This window comes from Rana temporaria, chromosome 10 (genome assembly GCF_905171775.1).
Source record: "Rana temporaria chromosome 10, aRanTem1.1, whole genome shotgun sequence".
NCBI classification, from domain to species: domain Eukaryota; kingdom Metazoa; phylum Chordata; class Amphibia; order Anura; family Ranidae; genus Rana; species Rana temporaria.
Window position 1 is genome coordinate 103,174,369 of NC_053498.1, and position 15,515 is coordinate 103,189,883.

The 15,515-nt window shown below is 42.6% G+C and overlaps 1 protein-coding gene across 3 annotated transcripts in view; it reads right to left on the reverse strand.

Moving 5' to 3' along the window:
• Window positions 1-15,515, reverse strand: part of CFAP74 (cilia and flagella associated protein 74) — a 195,612-nt gene that overhangs the window by 113,426 nt on the left and 66,671 nt on the right. For all 3 annotated transcript variants that reach the window (XM_040325889.1, XM_040325888.1, XM_040325887.1), the window contains exons 15-16: window positions 12,531-12,597; window positions 6,296-6,385 (exon numbers count right to left, since the gene is read on the reverse strand). In XM_040325889.1, coding sequence (XP_040181823.1) covers window positions 6,296-6,385; window positions 12,531-12,597 — 157 coding nt within the window. The remainder of the gene's footprint in view (window positions 1-6,295; window positions 6,386-12,530; window positions 12,598-15,515) is intronic.

A 15,515-nucleotide genomic window follows, 5' to 3' on the forward strand; every position in this document is an offset into this window, starting at 1 on the left:
CGGGCAAAAAAATATTCGAACATGCTCTATTTTTTCACGACCTTTTTAACGTTGTCGTTTTTCGGGTTGTAAAAAATGGTCATGTGTAGGCTTTAACGAAGTGAAAAATCCACGCATGCTCAGAAGCAAGTTATGAGACGGAAGCGCTCGTTCTGGTAAAAATACCGTTCGTAATGGAGTAAGCACATTCATCACACTGTAACAGACAGAAAAGCGCAAATCGTCTTTTACCAACACAAAATCAGCTAAAGCAGCCCAAAGGGTGGCGTCATCCAAATGGAACTTCCCCTTTATAGTGCCGTCCTACGTGTTGTACGTCACCGCGCTTCGCTAGAGCATTTTTTTTTTCACGATCGTGTGTAGGCAAGACCGTTTTAATGATCAAGTTGAAAAAAACTTTTCTTCTAGAGCCTGAAAAACTTTGTTTTTTACCACCCGCAAAATGATCGTGTGTACGCCTCATCAGAGTGGTTAGCATGTTAAATTCTCTTATACAAACAGTTGTTTCAGCGCGGATCGGGGAGCATCTATATTAAAAAAAAAACTATTAGATAAGCACCTGAACGACCACAAAATACAGGGATATACAATTTAATACGGGCATACAATCACACACATAGGTTGGACTTGACGGACTTGTGTCTTTTCAAGCTCGCTGTCATGGACTGGTGCGACCAGAACTGTGTGGATTGCAACAGAGTGAACCAAACATGTGTAAAGTCAAAATAATATAATTTATTATAAGGAAAGTAAATGCATCCCCAATATAATAAACCATGATTAACCAGCAACCAACCCCAGTGACACACAATAAATAACTGCCTAAACCAAGAGTATATACAGGAGTAAAATGTAATCGTAAACAAACCAGGGTCATACACGGGAGATCAAGCAGAGAGGGTTGAGAACAAGACAGGACAGGGAGAGGGTAACAGGAGACAGGGGGAACAGGCGGAAGGGATCAGGCAGCAGGGCAGGGGTTTAAGAACAGATACAGGGTCACAGGATCACAGGATACAGGATAACAGGTTAGCGAACACAGGTGAGGGCTCAAGAAACAATACCAAGGCAAATGTGTGCATGTAACAGGCGCCGTCGCGCCACCTGTTACCTGTAATAACAGGCGCTTTCAGCGGCGTAATGCGTTCCATGCTGGAACGCATACGGCGCTCGCGCAATGACATCATCGCCTGGCGCCGTAGTGCGTTTCAGCTTGGAACGCGGAAGTGCGCCGCGAATCGTCGCTTCTCGGTTGAATCAGTGCATTACATTTACTAAAAGAAAGAAAAATTCCAGCTGATGGGAAAAGAATGGATGATAAAAAAAAAATTACATACAAAATAAAGTAAGTTAAGCGGATGTTACACAGAGTCTTCACAGCTGCTGTGTGGTGATTGCTAGAGCTCTTTAACATGAGAGAATAAGATAAAAGAATCTTACAAAGGCCTCTGTGCAAGGTTACTAGTAGATAGGATAGCACGAGGAATGGCATGTTTTACTCCAATGCTGCGTACACACGATCTGAATATAGACCAGTTCAGCAGGAAGTCCTATTGTATATGGGGATGGGGTATACAGTTAATTACTGCCCTTGGGGGTATCATTCCTATAATCTATAAAGATAGATGTAGAACAAATCTGGGACTTAAATTGTACCACCCAGGGTGTATAACAGATGTAAGAGCACAGCTCTAAAATTCAAACACTTTATTTTGGACATATCCATTAAAAATCTTTTTTTTCCCCCCATACAGATTAGCCTTTCAAAGCTTTGTATATGCAAAGTCTTGGGATCAAGTTGTAATGTCAACGTGTTTCACAAGGGACCCTGCTTCTTTAGGACCTGGGATCAGGTATATGTTTGAATGAATTTAACTCCCAGAAAGATTGGTTGGCGGAACTACCAGGGTCACAAAGGTCCCACTTGTGACTGGGCCCTTGAGTTCCTTTACTGTGGTGGGGTACCAAGACTCCAGGAGCGGAGCATTTAAATGAGACTTGTAAGCGGGAATCCTGACTTGACCCCCACCAACCATCACTGCTTGTGTGCGGCTCCCTCCCCGCTCTAATCTCCTCAATGAAATCTCCCTCCTATCTGATAAATACAAATTCCACTTTCCAGGATTGATTAACGTGACCACGGGCTCTGCTGCCACCTCTATCTGCTTCCAGGAAGTGCAGGCAACAGTGAGTAACTTGTCACCTGCAGCTCGGCTGTAGGATCGTAGTCAGGGCTGTGAAGTCTGTGTGTGTGTGGAGAAATCAAGGCAAGGCCAGGAGGAGGGAGGGGCAGAGCCACCTGACCCGGCTGGCGTATTAAGGGAGGGCTTAAGCTGCTTGGGCCTCTCCATCACTGACAGAAGTGATTCACTCCTGTCACAAGAAGAGCTGCCGGCTGTGGCAGGAAAGGATTTAGGCTTTTTTTTTCTCTCTCCAGCAGAGGGCACACTTCTCTTCTTATTCTCTCTACCCTCGTCATGTGACATATCACATGACTGGAGAGGGGAAGAAAAAGCTGACTGTGTGTTAACCGAGTATAAAAAGGGGAGGCAACTAAAAAGTAATAGTTAGTATTAGGGATGAGCTCCGGCGTGTTCGCACAGTCCACATGCAGATCCCACCAGGAAGTTTACACGCTGCTGTGCTAACCACAGGCAGGGAGACATTTCCCGATCTCTGCAGCCGAGCATCAGGAATATGTCTCCCTGCCTGTGATTAGCGCAGTGCCGTGCAGACTTCCTGGCGGGCTCTGCACGTGGACTGTGCGAACACGTCAGAGCTCATCCCTAGTTAGTATGGTGACCTCTCCATTTTTGGCGTTGTTTTTAGCCTGTTGGGTTGAACGAAGAAAAAACTTAAGGTACGTAGCAGGCTTAAGTGTTACAGGTGATTATACAGTATGTTGTTGATTAATTTAGTTAGGTTTGGGTTAGGGCTACCATCTGTTCAGATCCTTGTAAATTTCCAAGAGTTACCCACATTTACCCCCTCTACAGCGTGTCCTAACACTTTTTTTCTTTTACCTGCATCCTTGTCAGGGGTGACAATACAGGCTAGGATTTCAGTACAACAGAGGTACTGTCTTATCAGTTAAAACAGAAAGTGAACAAAGTCAAAAGTGTTGAAATGGGTGGTAGAACCGCACATTTAATATCTTGTTCACCCCATTCACTGGAAGTTCACTGGGAAACAGAAGCTGAGAGTGGCACTGGTAGGACAAAGGTTTGAGTGCTCATGTAGTTTATTCTGTTACACTGACATACATGAAGCTTTGGGCACAGTTAACATTTAACATGTGAATGTATTTTTGTTTTTTAACAGTTTTTTTTATATAAATCTTTATTTACATTATGAATATATCTTTCCTTCCTTTCCATATGATTTAATGCTCTGGCGATATTCATTTGGAACCTTTCAAAACAAGCAGGTTTGACCTTTAGCAACAAAGGTCCAGCTGTTCTAGTGAGTGTGTCATCTGTATGGTGGTGGAGTATGCCCACTGGGTGCCACTTGAAAGAAATATCATTTTCGTTGGAGCACAAGCACAGTAGACAATATTTAACGTTTGATGAACACAGTGACTTTTATTTATTGATATTTATATTTCACTGTGGAAAAAATGTACATTTACTATTCATGTACTTATATTGATTCAATGTGAGCAGTGCTGTTTTTGTTTACTTATTCCAGAAAGCTAGAAGCACACTGGATTTTTTGCAGGTAAGCATGTATTTTTCTGTACTTTCAGTACTTTAAAGAGGAAAATCATGGGAAATGTGCATGTATTGCAGAGATGTATTAAAATTGTATTTTTTATGCTGATCTGTTCTTTAAGCCTCCTCTTCCACAGAGGAACATTTTGCACAGTTTTGACTGCAGTCTTAATGGTAACATTAGGGGCATCAGTCGCAACTTCCGCAGCCAGTAACAGGGTAGGAAGGATTGGAGACAGATGAGCAGGAAGATGATACAACGGCTAGGCTACAGGTAGGACTGAACTCCAGCACAACCAGCTGCTCCAAATGTTTTGCTGGTAGTGCCGTTTTTGTATTCCTATGCCATGGTAAATAGGTTGACCAAAATAAGTGCTGAATATCAAAACTAAAACTGTGGGGTTGATTTAGGTTGCTTTCACACTTGTTTTTGCGGGGGGTTTTCGGGCAGCGCTGCCCACTGATGTAAATGGGCAGGGGCGCTTTAGAAATGGTGTATACACCGCTCCTACAGCGCTGAAAAGATGCGGCTTGCAGGACTTTTTTTACCGTCCTGACAGTGCACCGCTCCAGTATGAAAGCCCTCAGGCTTTCACATTTGAGTGAGAGGAGAGGCTTTTTCAAGGCGTTTTACAAGCGCTATTTTTAGCGTTAGAGCGCCTGTAAAGCGACTCAGTATATCAAAGCAGCCTTACTAAAAACTGGAGAGTGCAAAATCTGGCACAGCTCTGCGTAGAAACCAATCAGCCTCCAGGTTTTTTTGTCAAAGCTTAATTGAACAAGTTGAGGTAAGAAGTGAATTGGCACAGCTGCCCATAGTTTTGCACTTTCCAGTTTTAGTAAATCAATCCCTGTGTGTCTCTAATCAAGCCTACTGTACAACAATTTCTTTCTGGAACAACTTAAAAGACATTTTTTTTCAGCAGCAACAATATCAACTTCCCCGGCAACTACAATAAATCCTGCAGTAGCATCAATAACCCCCAACAGCAACAATTTGGAATAAGGAGGTGAGGAATAAGGAAGGTACAGCATGGTATACAGAATGAGGAGGTGCAGAGAAGGCAATGTACTGCATGGCTTATGGAATAAGGTGGTGAGGAATAGCAATGTACAGCATTGTATATGGAAATAGGCAGTGCAGGATAGAAATTGTACATCATGGAGTGTGGAATGAGGCAATGTGGATTAGGGAACGTATAGAGTGGCATATGGAATAAGGTGGTGTGGAATAGGGAATGTACATAATGGCATATGGAACGAGGCGGCGTAAACACCCTTTGATAATGTCACGTGGACGGGACGAAACGTGTCACGGTGGAACCTGTGACGTGAATGTGTTTACCCGGAAATGACACCAGATTGCTGTAACTAAGTGATTTAATATATGGCTATTAGGTTTGCGCAGAGAATAACCCAATTCAATAACAGCATTGGGATAGTGTGGAGTATTAAATGTACAGCATGGCATGTGGAATGAGGTGGTGCGGAATAGGAATGTACAGCCTGGTATGTGGAATGAGGTGGTGTGGAATAGTAATGTACAGCATTTCATATGGAATGAGGTGGTGCACAATAGAGGACATCGAGTATGACATATGGTATCAGACAGAGGCAAATAGGGAACATACAGAATGGGATATGGCATGTACTAAGAGATTAATTTTTGTACCTTAGTAGAATAATCTCGACCATTCAGACCTCCATCAACGCGGACCTTCTATTGATTTTAGTAATAGTTTAGCTTGTCAGTCCCCGCATGAGAGTTCATGACCTCTTTAGTTAGGCTGTGTCCCATTCAGACCTCCCGTCAGTGTGGAGCTGCAGGGATTGCAAGGACAAACAGCTCAGATGATCACTGCTGTCACATGTAAACAAACAGCCAGTTCAGAGGAACGCTTACACGACTCACTTCCTCTGCTGCACTCTGCATCAGATGATGCCATCAGTCACAGCTTGGCAAAGAAAGTGAGGAGTGTAACTTTTTCTGTCCCAGGTTTTCATTTATATTTGTGACAAAAGCAATTGGCTGAACTGTCTGTCACAGTGAATCCCTGTTGGCTAGATGTCTGAAAGAGGCAACGCCTCACTGAATAGCAAACACCACCACTGTCCCTGAGTGGCACAGCATCCTCTTGTCAAAACCTGTGCCTCCCAGAGGTGTCAGTGCTGCATACCGACATAAATGCCACTGAAAAAAGCCCTGTATACTACTGTGGATGAGAGTTGGGGAGGTGCATTGGATAGTGTGAGGGGGATATAATATGGTTAAACTACACTGGGTTTAACCACACACACTGAGCTACACCCCTGTTCCTGAGTTTAGTTTTCTATAGACTGAAAGGTAACTTTAGTTTGGTGCAGGGAGGAATACGTTTTAAGCTCAGCAGAAAGGCTAGGTTGAGGCTCAGGTTCAGAGCATGTTCTCTAACAAATTTTAGCCCTATTTCAAAAACCAGCATACTGATAGGAAGGTTTGTAAAAAAATAATTTGTAGTCAGTTCTGCCGGCTTAACACTCTCTGAAACTAATCTGAATACATGGAAATCTCAGTACAGTAGAGGAAGCCATTTGTGCATTACCTCACACTTCTTAGTGGTACACTTTACAGGAACAGTGAAAGGACCAGTCTGCGCCAGGAACTTCACTTCCCCTTCAAGATCTTCATCAATCTGCATCATAAATTATTAAGATCCATTAAGACACACTAACAAAAAAGATCAACCACAGATGTCAGAAAAACTATACACTCCACCTCTAATCAAGACTTAGCAAAGCACTGCATGAAGACTGACAGATATTTCTAAAATATAGTCCAAAACAAAATGATTTAAATATTAAAACAACCACTATAAACCAATAATAATCTGCTAGGGGTTCTATGATAATAGAGTAGTGGCATATTGATATCCTGCCAACACTCACCACCAAAGTAAGAGGGCACTACTATTTTCTGCGTTTCTTTTCAAGCCATTAATATTATTAATTTAATTTTATGATTATTAAGGAAACCTCATTATTTGTTATTTTATTTAAAACTCTGTACAACCTACTAATAACTATAATGTGCTGTAGGTCTAACAGTTTTAGTTGTAGCTCTCTGAAACCTTAAAACCATTTCAAGGGTTCCTCCATGGTAAAAAAAAAATTGAGAAAGGCTGGCCTAACCCTTTTCCATTCTATTAAAAATCTGTTCTTGTGTTTGTAAATTCAATTTCTAAGCAACTGTTATCATTATCTGTGTCCCCAGCAGGGACGCAGACAGCAATAAAAAGCTCAGAGAAGCTCTATTGCTTCTCTGCTGTATCTGAAATCGAAGGCTTGGTTCACACTAGCCCGACTTTAAAGTAACATGGCTTTAAGTGAAGCTTTGGAATATGACTTTGATGTCACTTTTTACACTCTGTGGCACTGAAGTTGTATCAAAGTAAGGCCACAGTAGTACAGGAACCTTTTCTAAGGTCAGGCAAGACAGATCTTATGCCGCGTACACACGATCATTTTTCGGGTTGTAAAAAATGTCGTTTTTTTAAAATGATCGTGTGTGGGCTTCAGAGCATTTTTCGGGTTCTGAAAAACGACCAAAAAAAAAATTCGAACATGCTCTATTTTTTAACAACGTTTTAAACTATGTTGTTTTTCAGGTTGTAAAAAATGATCGTGTGTGGGCTTTAACGACGTGAAAAACCTGCGCATGCTCAGAAGCAAGTTATGAGACGGGAGCGCCCGTTCTGGTAAAACTAACGTTCGTAATGGAGTAAGCATATTCATCACGCTGTAACAGACAGAAAAGCGCGAATCGTCTTTTACTAACACGAAATCAGCTAAAGCAGCCCAAAGGGTGGCGTCATCCGCATGGAACTTCCCCTTTATAGTGCCGTCGTACGTGTTGTACGTCACCGCGCTTTGCTAGAGAATTTTTTTTTCACGATCGTGTGTGGGCAACGTCGTTTTAATGATGAAGTTGGAAAAAACTGTTTTTTCGGGAGGCTGAAAAACTTTGTTTTTTACAAGCCGAAAAATGATCGTGTGTACCGGCATTCTAGGGAAACATTGAATTTCACATGTCATCCGACTTGGGGTCTCACAAGTCGGATCCTATATTGCATCAGTGTAAACCGAACCATAATAAAGCATTTTGAAAAATCTTGAGTTCAGCTTTAAAGACCAATGCCAGCCAAATAATTATTTTGTTGCTGCTTGTACCTTCCTGTCCTGGCAATACCCACCCCCCCGATTTTGTATTCTTGTGTCACAGGGCATGGAAGTGGGTGTAAATCTTCCCAAGGAAAACCCAGTAAACTAAACTCGACAGAAGTTGACAGAACTAAATATGGATTTGGCTTGAGTTTTGTTGTGATATACTGATATTTTCTGCTTTTGCCCTACAGAAGATTGAACACATGTTTTAAACACATTTGCCATCTAGATTTGCCTGCACCAACATCTGGAATTGTGTATCTTCACTGCAAAAACCCAGATATCAGTAAGACGCTAAATTTAAAATATGGCCAATGTTAAGCATGATCTCATTTAAGCCATTTACAAAAGTTGAATTATTGATTACATCTGTGGAGACCACTGCTCTAAATCCCTCTTGTTGATTAAGTGGCTAACATCTTCATGTACAGTATCTCACATGTAGAGTACACCCCTCATGTTTTTGTAAATATTGTATTATGCCTTTCATGTGACAACACTGAAGAAACAACACTTTTCTACAATGTAAAGTAGTGAGTGTACAGCTTGCATAACAGTGTAAATTTGCTGTCCCCTCAAAATAACTCAACACACAGCAATTAATGTCTAAACCGCTGGAAACAAAAGTGAGTACACCCCAAAGTGAACAATATCCAAACTGGGCCCAAAGTGTCAACATTTTGTGGGGCCACCATTATTTTCCAGCACTGCCTTAACCCTCTTGGGCATGGAGTTCACCAGAGCCACTGGAGTCCTCTTCACCTCCTCCATGATAACATCACAGAGATGGTGGATGTTAGAGACCTTGCGCTCCTCCACCTTCCATTTGAGGATACCCCACAGATGCTCAATACGGTTTATATCTGGAGACATGCTTGGCCAGTCCATCACCTTTACCCCCAGCTTCTTTAGCAAGGCAGTGGTTGTCTTGGAGGTGTGTGTTGGGATCGTTATAATGTTGGAATACTGCCCTGCGGCCCAGTCTCTGAAGGGAGGGGATCATGCTCTGCTTCAGTATGTCACAGGACATGTTGGCATTCATGGTTCTCTCAATGAACTATAGCTCTCCAGTCCCGCCAGCACTCATGCAGCCCCAGACCATGGACACTCCCAACACCATGCTTGACTCTAGGCAAGACACACTTGTCTTTGTACTACCCACCTGGTAGCCATCACACACGTTTGACACCATCTGAACCAAATACGTTTATCTAGGTCTAGGTATCTAGGTCTCATCAGTCCACGGGACATGGTTCCAGTAAGTAGGTGTCCTTAGTCTGCTTGTCTTTGGCAAACTATTTGCAGGCTTTCTTGTGCATCATCTTTAGAAGAGCCTTCCTTTTGGGATAACAGCCATGCAAACCAATTTGATGCAGTGTGTGGTGTATGGTCTATGGTCTGAGCACTGACAGGTTGACCCCCCACCCCTACAACCTCTGCAGGAATGCTGGCAGCGCTCATACGTCTGTTTCCCAAAGACAACCTCTGAATATGACGCTGAGCACGTGCACTCAACTCCTTTGGTCTACCATGGCGAGGCCTGTTCTGAGTGGAACCTGTCCTGTTAAACCACTGTATGGTCTTGGCCATCGTGCTGCAGTTCAGTCTCAGGGTCTTGGCGATCTTCTTATAGCCTATGTCATCTTTATGTAGAGCAACATTTTTTTTTTCAGATCCTCAGAGTTCTTTGCCATGAGATGCCATTTTGAACTTCCAGTGACCAGTATGAGAGAGTAGGAGCAATAACACCAAATTTAACACAACTGCTCCCCATTCACACCTGAGACCTTGTAACATTAGCGAGTCACATGAATTGGCTATTTGGGCTAAATTTGGACATTTTCACCTAGGTTGTACTTACTTTTGTTGCCAGTGGTTTAGACATTAATGGCTGTGTTGAATTATTTTGAGCGTACAGCAAATTTACACTGTTGTACAAGCTGTACGCTCACTACTTTACATGGATGCAAAGTGTAATTTCTCCAGTGTTGTCACATGAAAAGATATAAAACAAAAATCTGAGGGGTGTACTCACTTTTGTGAGATACTGTACATAGAGAAGCTTTCACTCACTCCACCCTCCAAAGGTCAAATTAAAATTAACAGGAATATTTAGAGTCAATGTTGTCAACCAGCAGTTCAATGCAAATGAATGCTTTAGAATTTGATAAGATGTTTATTTTCATCTTTGAACAGCTTTTTACGGATGGGACCCAGAAATTAGAAGATTTTGTTAGTTTATGCTGCAAACCGATTAGACCTATATTTGTTTTTGACAAATTATGTGCAGCTTTATTCTGCATATAGGTTAAGTTTAGTGAAATCGTTTGCTAAAAAATATGCAAATATGCATACGGTATTGCTATCATGCCAATACAATTTCTAGGTCACTGTCCTGGAATAAGTATGTATTCAGTTAATTGGAAATCTTGATCCCATACTTGATCCCAAATCAGTGGCTAAGCAAGTATTGATGGCACTGGATCAGTAAGATAGCCAGCATCTTTATAGGGAGGAGTTGATGGTAATGGCAACTGCTAAACTTTCTCAGCAAAGGTTTCTGTCCAGGTGTCGTGTTTTATGGTCGTGTATTAGCTAAACATTTTCTAAAGTTGCCTTTAAAGGGGAATTCTGCACAAAATCACGTTCATTTCCAACAAAACCAAATTTTTCCAAAAAACTAACATTTTGTATATACCGTATATATAAATGCTATTGGATAGTGAATAAATGACATGCCAGAGAATGAATGGTTTTGGTCTTAACAGCATAAACGCTGTCCATCTGTTTGAATAATTTTACTGAGAAAGTATGGAGGCTGATTTTGCCGAACTCTCCTTCTGAAAATGCTAGCTGTCATGCTGAATCAGTGGATTCAGTATTTTATGAGTTTCTAAGCTGAAACAAGTGTGCAGATTAGGCCTTCTGACTTTAATATGACTTGCCTGGCCTGAATGATTGTTTTAGGCCATTGGCTCAGAATCTGCTGAAGCCAGACATTGTAAGGCAACTAGCTTTTCTGTAAACAGGTCAGTAATGGCAGCTTCCATACAGGTTCTCTTTAAGAGCCTATACAAGCCTATTCACAATTGTCTGTTTTGATACAGCAACACTTTTGCTGCTTGAAAATGCATTGCAAGTACAAATACTATTCTTTCCTACATGGCTGGTTCACTTTTTTACACTGCAGGTTAGTGTGAAAGAAAAAAGTTTAACTATACGAGTTAGTGGCGGTGTATCCATAAGGACGCACGGGCGCTGCCCCCTCTCTCCTGCCACCTCTCTATCACCAATAGATAGATTCATGCATTGCATCGATGGCCACTGCTGACACCCCCTATTCAGGCGTCCCGAACCCTTTTCGGGCGTCGGGTACCTGAATTACAGCGGCAGGAATTTGTTTTAATCACCTGATTAGAGCCATAGGCTCTAATAGGTGTCAAAAAAGGTGAACAGCGAGCGCCATGCTGGGCGCTCGCAGTTCACTCAGCTGTGTGTTAGTAAAGCGAATGAAAATTCACTTTCTTAACACTGAACCGCCTCTCCGGCAATCAGGTGCTCAGGTCTGTAAACTGTCACCTGATTGGCTGAAACAACAGGCGCTGTGATTGGATGCCTATCAGGCGTCCAATCATAGGAAAGGTCGGGAGGAGCGGGCGGGAGAAGACATTGAGGAAGAGCATGGAGGACACCGGACACCGCTCGCCGGGCTGGCGGATGACACATTGGCAGCATTTGATTGGCACAGTGGCAGCATTTGGGGCACCGTGGCAGCATTTAATGGGCACAGTGGCTGTGTTTGATGGGCACAGTGAGGCTGCAATTGATGAGGGTTTTTTTCCTGAAATTTTCAGTTTGTTTGCACCCCCCAAAAAAATTTGAGCACCAGCTGCCACTGATATGGGTCCCTTCACAACTGCATGCATATGGAACAGTGTGAATCCAGACTAAAAATGCCCTTAAAGACTGCTTGTTGCAGACAAGGCTGTTCAGATTATACAGTGCAGAAGGAAGAATCCCCTGCTGTGCTCCTGCTATTGTATTCTGACAAGCGGTGCCAGCAGCTGTCAGAATACCCAAATGATGTCTGCATCTGATTTGGTGCAGCGGCAGTTCAGCCTACAATTTTTTGCCTGGTCCCTTTGAATTTTCAGTTAGGGAGGCATCAGGAACCATCAAAAATGTGATTGGTGCATGGCCAGCCTAACAGTCATTTCTCACTATTGGGAAGTTGGGGCTGCAGAATGTTGAAACTTTATCAAGAAGTCAATCCACTGATCAACCTATGTACAAGCAGCCTGTCTGATAAATGCCACTTGATCAGCACCTCCGACTATAGCCTGCAACGCTGATCAGTGTAATCTGATGGTGGGGAGAACCCACGTTGTCAAAACACAATAGCTCAATGGGAGTGATTCCTCCATCCACCTTGTATGTGTGGATGGTAGAATCGTGTTATTTTATTTTTGTTCATGCAACCCACCGGTTGCATAAAAAAAACAAACACATTTCTCCTTACTCTCATCTACTGCGTTATGTGATTTGAGTTTTAAATACAGTTTAAACTACAAAATCACATTTAACTACTTTAGACGTGTACTGTTTAAGTTATCTTACCATTGGTTTAAATGTAACTACCATGTCACATGACATTCCAGCAGACATTTGTCCAGGTGGGTCAAATCTGTAAAAGAAAAAATAAAGTTAAAGTAGTTTTGCACCCTAAGGTTACCGGAATGTGTTTGCTATCAAATTATTAGCAAGAAAATCCTCTACAGTGGATCTCTTAAATCTCAAATTCAGCTTCACTTTTTTTTATACCAGTGAACTAGCTTATTTGACTCCCATTCCCCTATTCAGTGACAGCAATCCAGTGGCCATTAAGGTCATCCTTATTGTGCAAATAGCAAGACATTTGGATGGAGCTTGGCTTAGTAGTCGTAGAAGTTGTACAATCTATTATAGGCACATACCTTCAGGTGATTGGACACGGACAAGCTTTTAAGGACATTTCCCCCTGAGGCATCCCCCATATAACCCTACCCCACTCCGTAAATGCTCAGTTTTGAAGCAAGCAATACAGAATAAACCAAAGAAAGAAAGGAAAAGTGTCCTGTACTGTACTCCAAGATATGAAGTATACAGGCAAGTCAAAATTCCTTTTATCTTAATTGTGCAGTACAGGACACAGGCAACGTGTTCATAAACCATGGGATGTCCCCAAGCAATGAATACGAAGGACGGGCATCAACTAGGGAAACAGAACTGTGCCAATCGGCCCATAAACAACAGTGTTCAAAAGACCCAAGTGCAGAGTGCTGCTGCGAGAGCCTTGTGGCCAAAAGCTGCATCAAATGCTGGACATCCATCTGGTAAAATGTAAAGGAACACTAAAAGCTATTTAAAAATAACAAACATGTTATACTTACCTCCACTGTGCAGCTCGAGTGGCCCCGAACCTGGTCTTCTGGGGTCCCTCGGCGGCTGTCTTGGCTCTCCCTTGCAAGAACTCATCACCTTCATGAGAGCGAGCTGGCATGGTGATGAGTTTTTGCAGGCGCGCTCCTGTGATACAGCCGGCAGCCATAGCCGCTCACTGTCTTACTCGGCCCCGCCCCCCAGCACGCCGTGTCATTGGATGTGATTGACAGCAGCACGAGCCAATGGCTGCGCGGCTTTCAATCAACCAATGAATGAGCCGAGAAGCCGGCCGAAAAGCCTGTGCATTCACGGCGTGGGACTTTCGAGGGGTCAGGTAATCCGCAGATGTTTTTTCACCTTAATGCATAGAATGCATTAAGGTGAAAAAACTTGTACCTTTACAACCCCTTTAAAGTGTTACTTAACACAGGACCCTGTATTCACTATATCCAGTCTCTTACAGTACACAGAACATGAAATGCAATAATTTTAGTAAATATAATCTGCTAAATATTTTTTCTCATCAACAAGGTATAGCAGTCTTGTGCCTTCTATCAGTTCTTTGTTAAAGCTTGTAGGAGGAGTTTTCATACTGCACTGAGCTGTCCTGTCAGGAATAACTGTGTTGATCTGAGAGTTAACTGGGTAACTCTACAACGAAATCCATAGACAGGTGGGTTTAAGGCCTCTCTCCATTGGGTATGGAGAGGCCCACAGGAAGGTGTCGTGGTGTCTTACTCTGAGCACACACGGAACAAGCAGCTACTAAGGCAGATACATCAGCACATAGACTAGGCCACCAGAATTTTTGGGAAATAGCCCTAATGAGTTGATTCTTCTCTGGATGGCCAGTAGTCTTGGGAGGATGGCAAGTCTGGAGTACAGCAGTGTGAAGAGACTCTCAGGCGCAAAGCAGCGGTCACAAGGTTTTTTAGGAGGAGAATGGATCTGAGCAGCAATAATTCTGTCTCCCAAAAGGTGAAGTGAGACTGCTATGAACCGTAGTCAGAATATGATAGGGAGGAATCACAGGAACAGGAACCGACTCCATCTTGGAAGCAGAGGAAAACTGTCCCGACAATGCATTAGCCCTTACATTCTTAGTACCGGGTAAGAATAAATGTAATTGAAGCTTGACAAGAAAAAAGCCCATTGCGCCCTCTGGGAGAGAGGCATTTAGCCTCAGACAAGAATGTGAGATTCTTATGGTCAGTCAGAATAAGAACCGGCATAGTGGTACCTTCGAGGAGATGCCTCCATTCTTTAAGGGCTAAAATGATCGCTAAGAACTCAATCTTATAATTGCATTCCGCAGGAGACAATTTCTTGGAAGGTCTCTCTCGGAGTCAATGAGAATGGCAACCGTTATCAACCTCTCCAGCTCAGTGGGTATGTCTGGGGCTGCTAGCATATCTTTGCTGGTATCCGAAATATGAGACCTGATATGTTGACCAAGGCGAAGGCACAGAAGATCTGATCCATTCAGTTTGAATAGCTAGCAGAGCTAGCTGACGAGCAGGAAATGAAGACCAGGTGAGTCATTGTGGAATGAAGAGGGGGTGCTGCTACACACAGAAGATTTTTTTATCTTAATGCATAGAATACAATAAGATAAAAAAAACTTCTGCCTTTACAACTCCTTTACATTTTTCTAAAGGCTGCACTGATCCAGACACACTGCTTCTGTGTAGGCATTAGAAGATAGTAAGGTGTTAAGGAATCAAAGAAAATAATAAAGAAAAATATTAAACTACTGATGTTGATTTCCCTACGAAGGCGAATAGGTCCATCACTTTCAGACACTACCACAAAACAGAGTCTTCACTGAGTGGGGTAAGGTTATAGGGGAGCAGCCCCAGGGAAGGCGTATCTTCAAAATCTTGCCAGGGTCCAATCACCTTAGGATATGTGCCTATATCCCACAGTGTATGAATATGTTGCCTGTGTCCTTTACTGTACAATTAGGATATAATGTTAATAGATTGTAAGCTCGGTGAGGGTAGGGTCTCATGTAAATAATTCAGTGTTCTAGGTTAAAAAATGTACAAAATATTAGCACTATATGGATGACTAAAATTTGGGTCAGTGGCTGCTTTGCCTGTTTTCTGGTCATGAAGTCAAGAAGGTGACCTCTCTCCAGAGCCGTCTTTTACACTTTAAGTAATGGGGGCTAGACTTTTT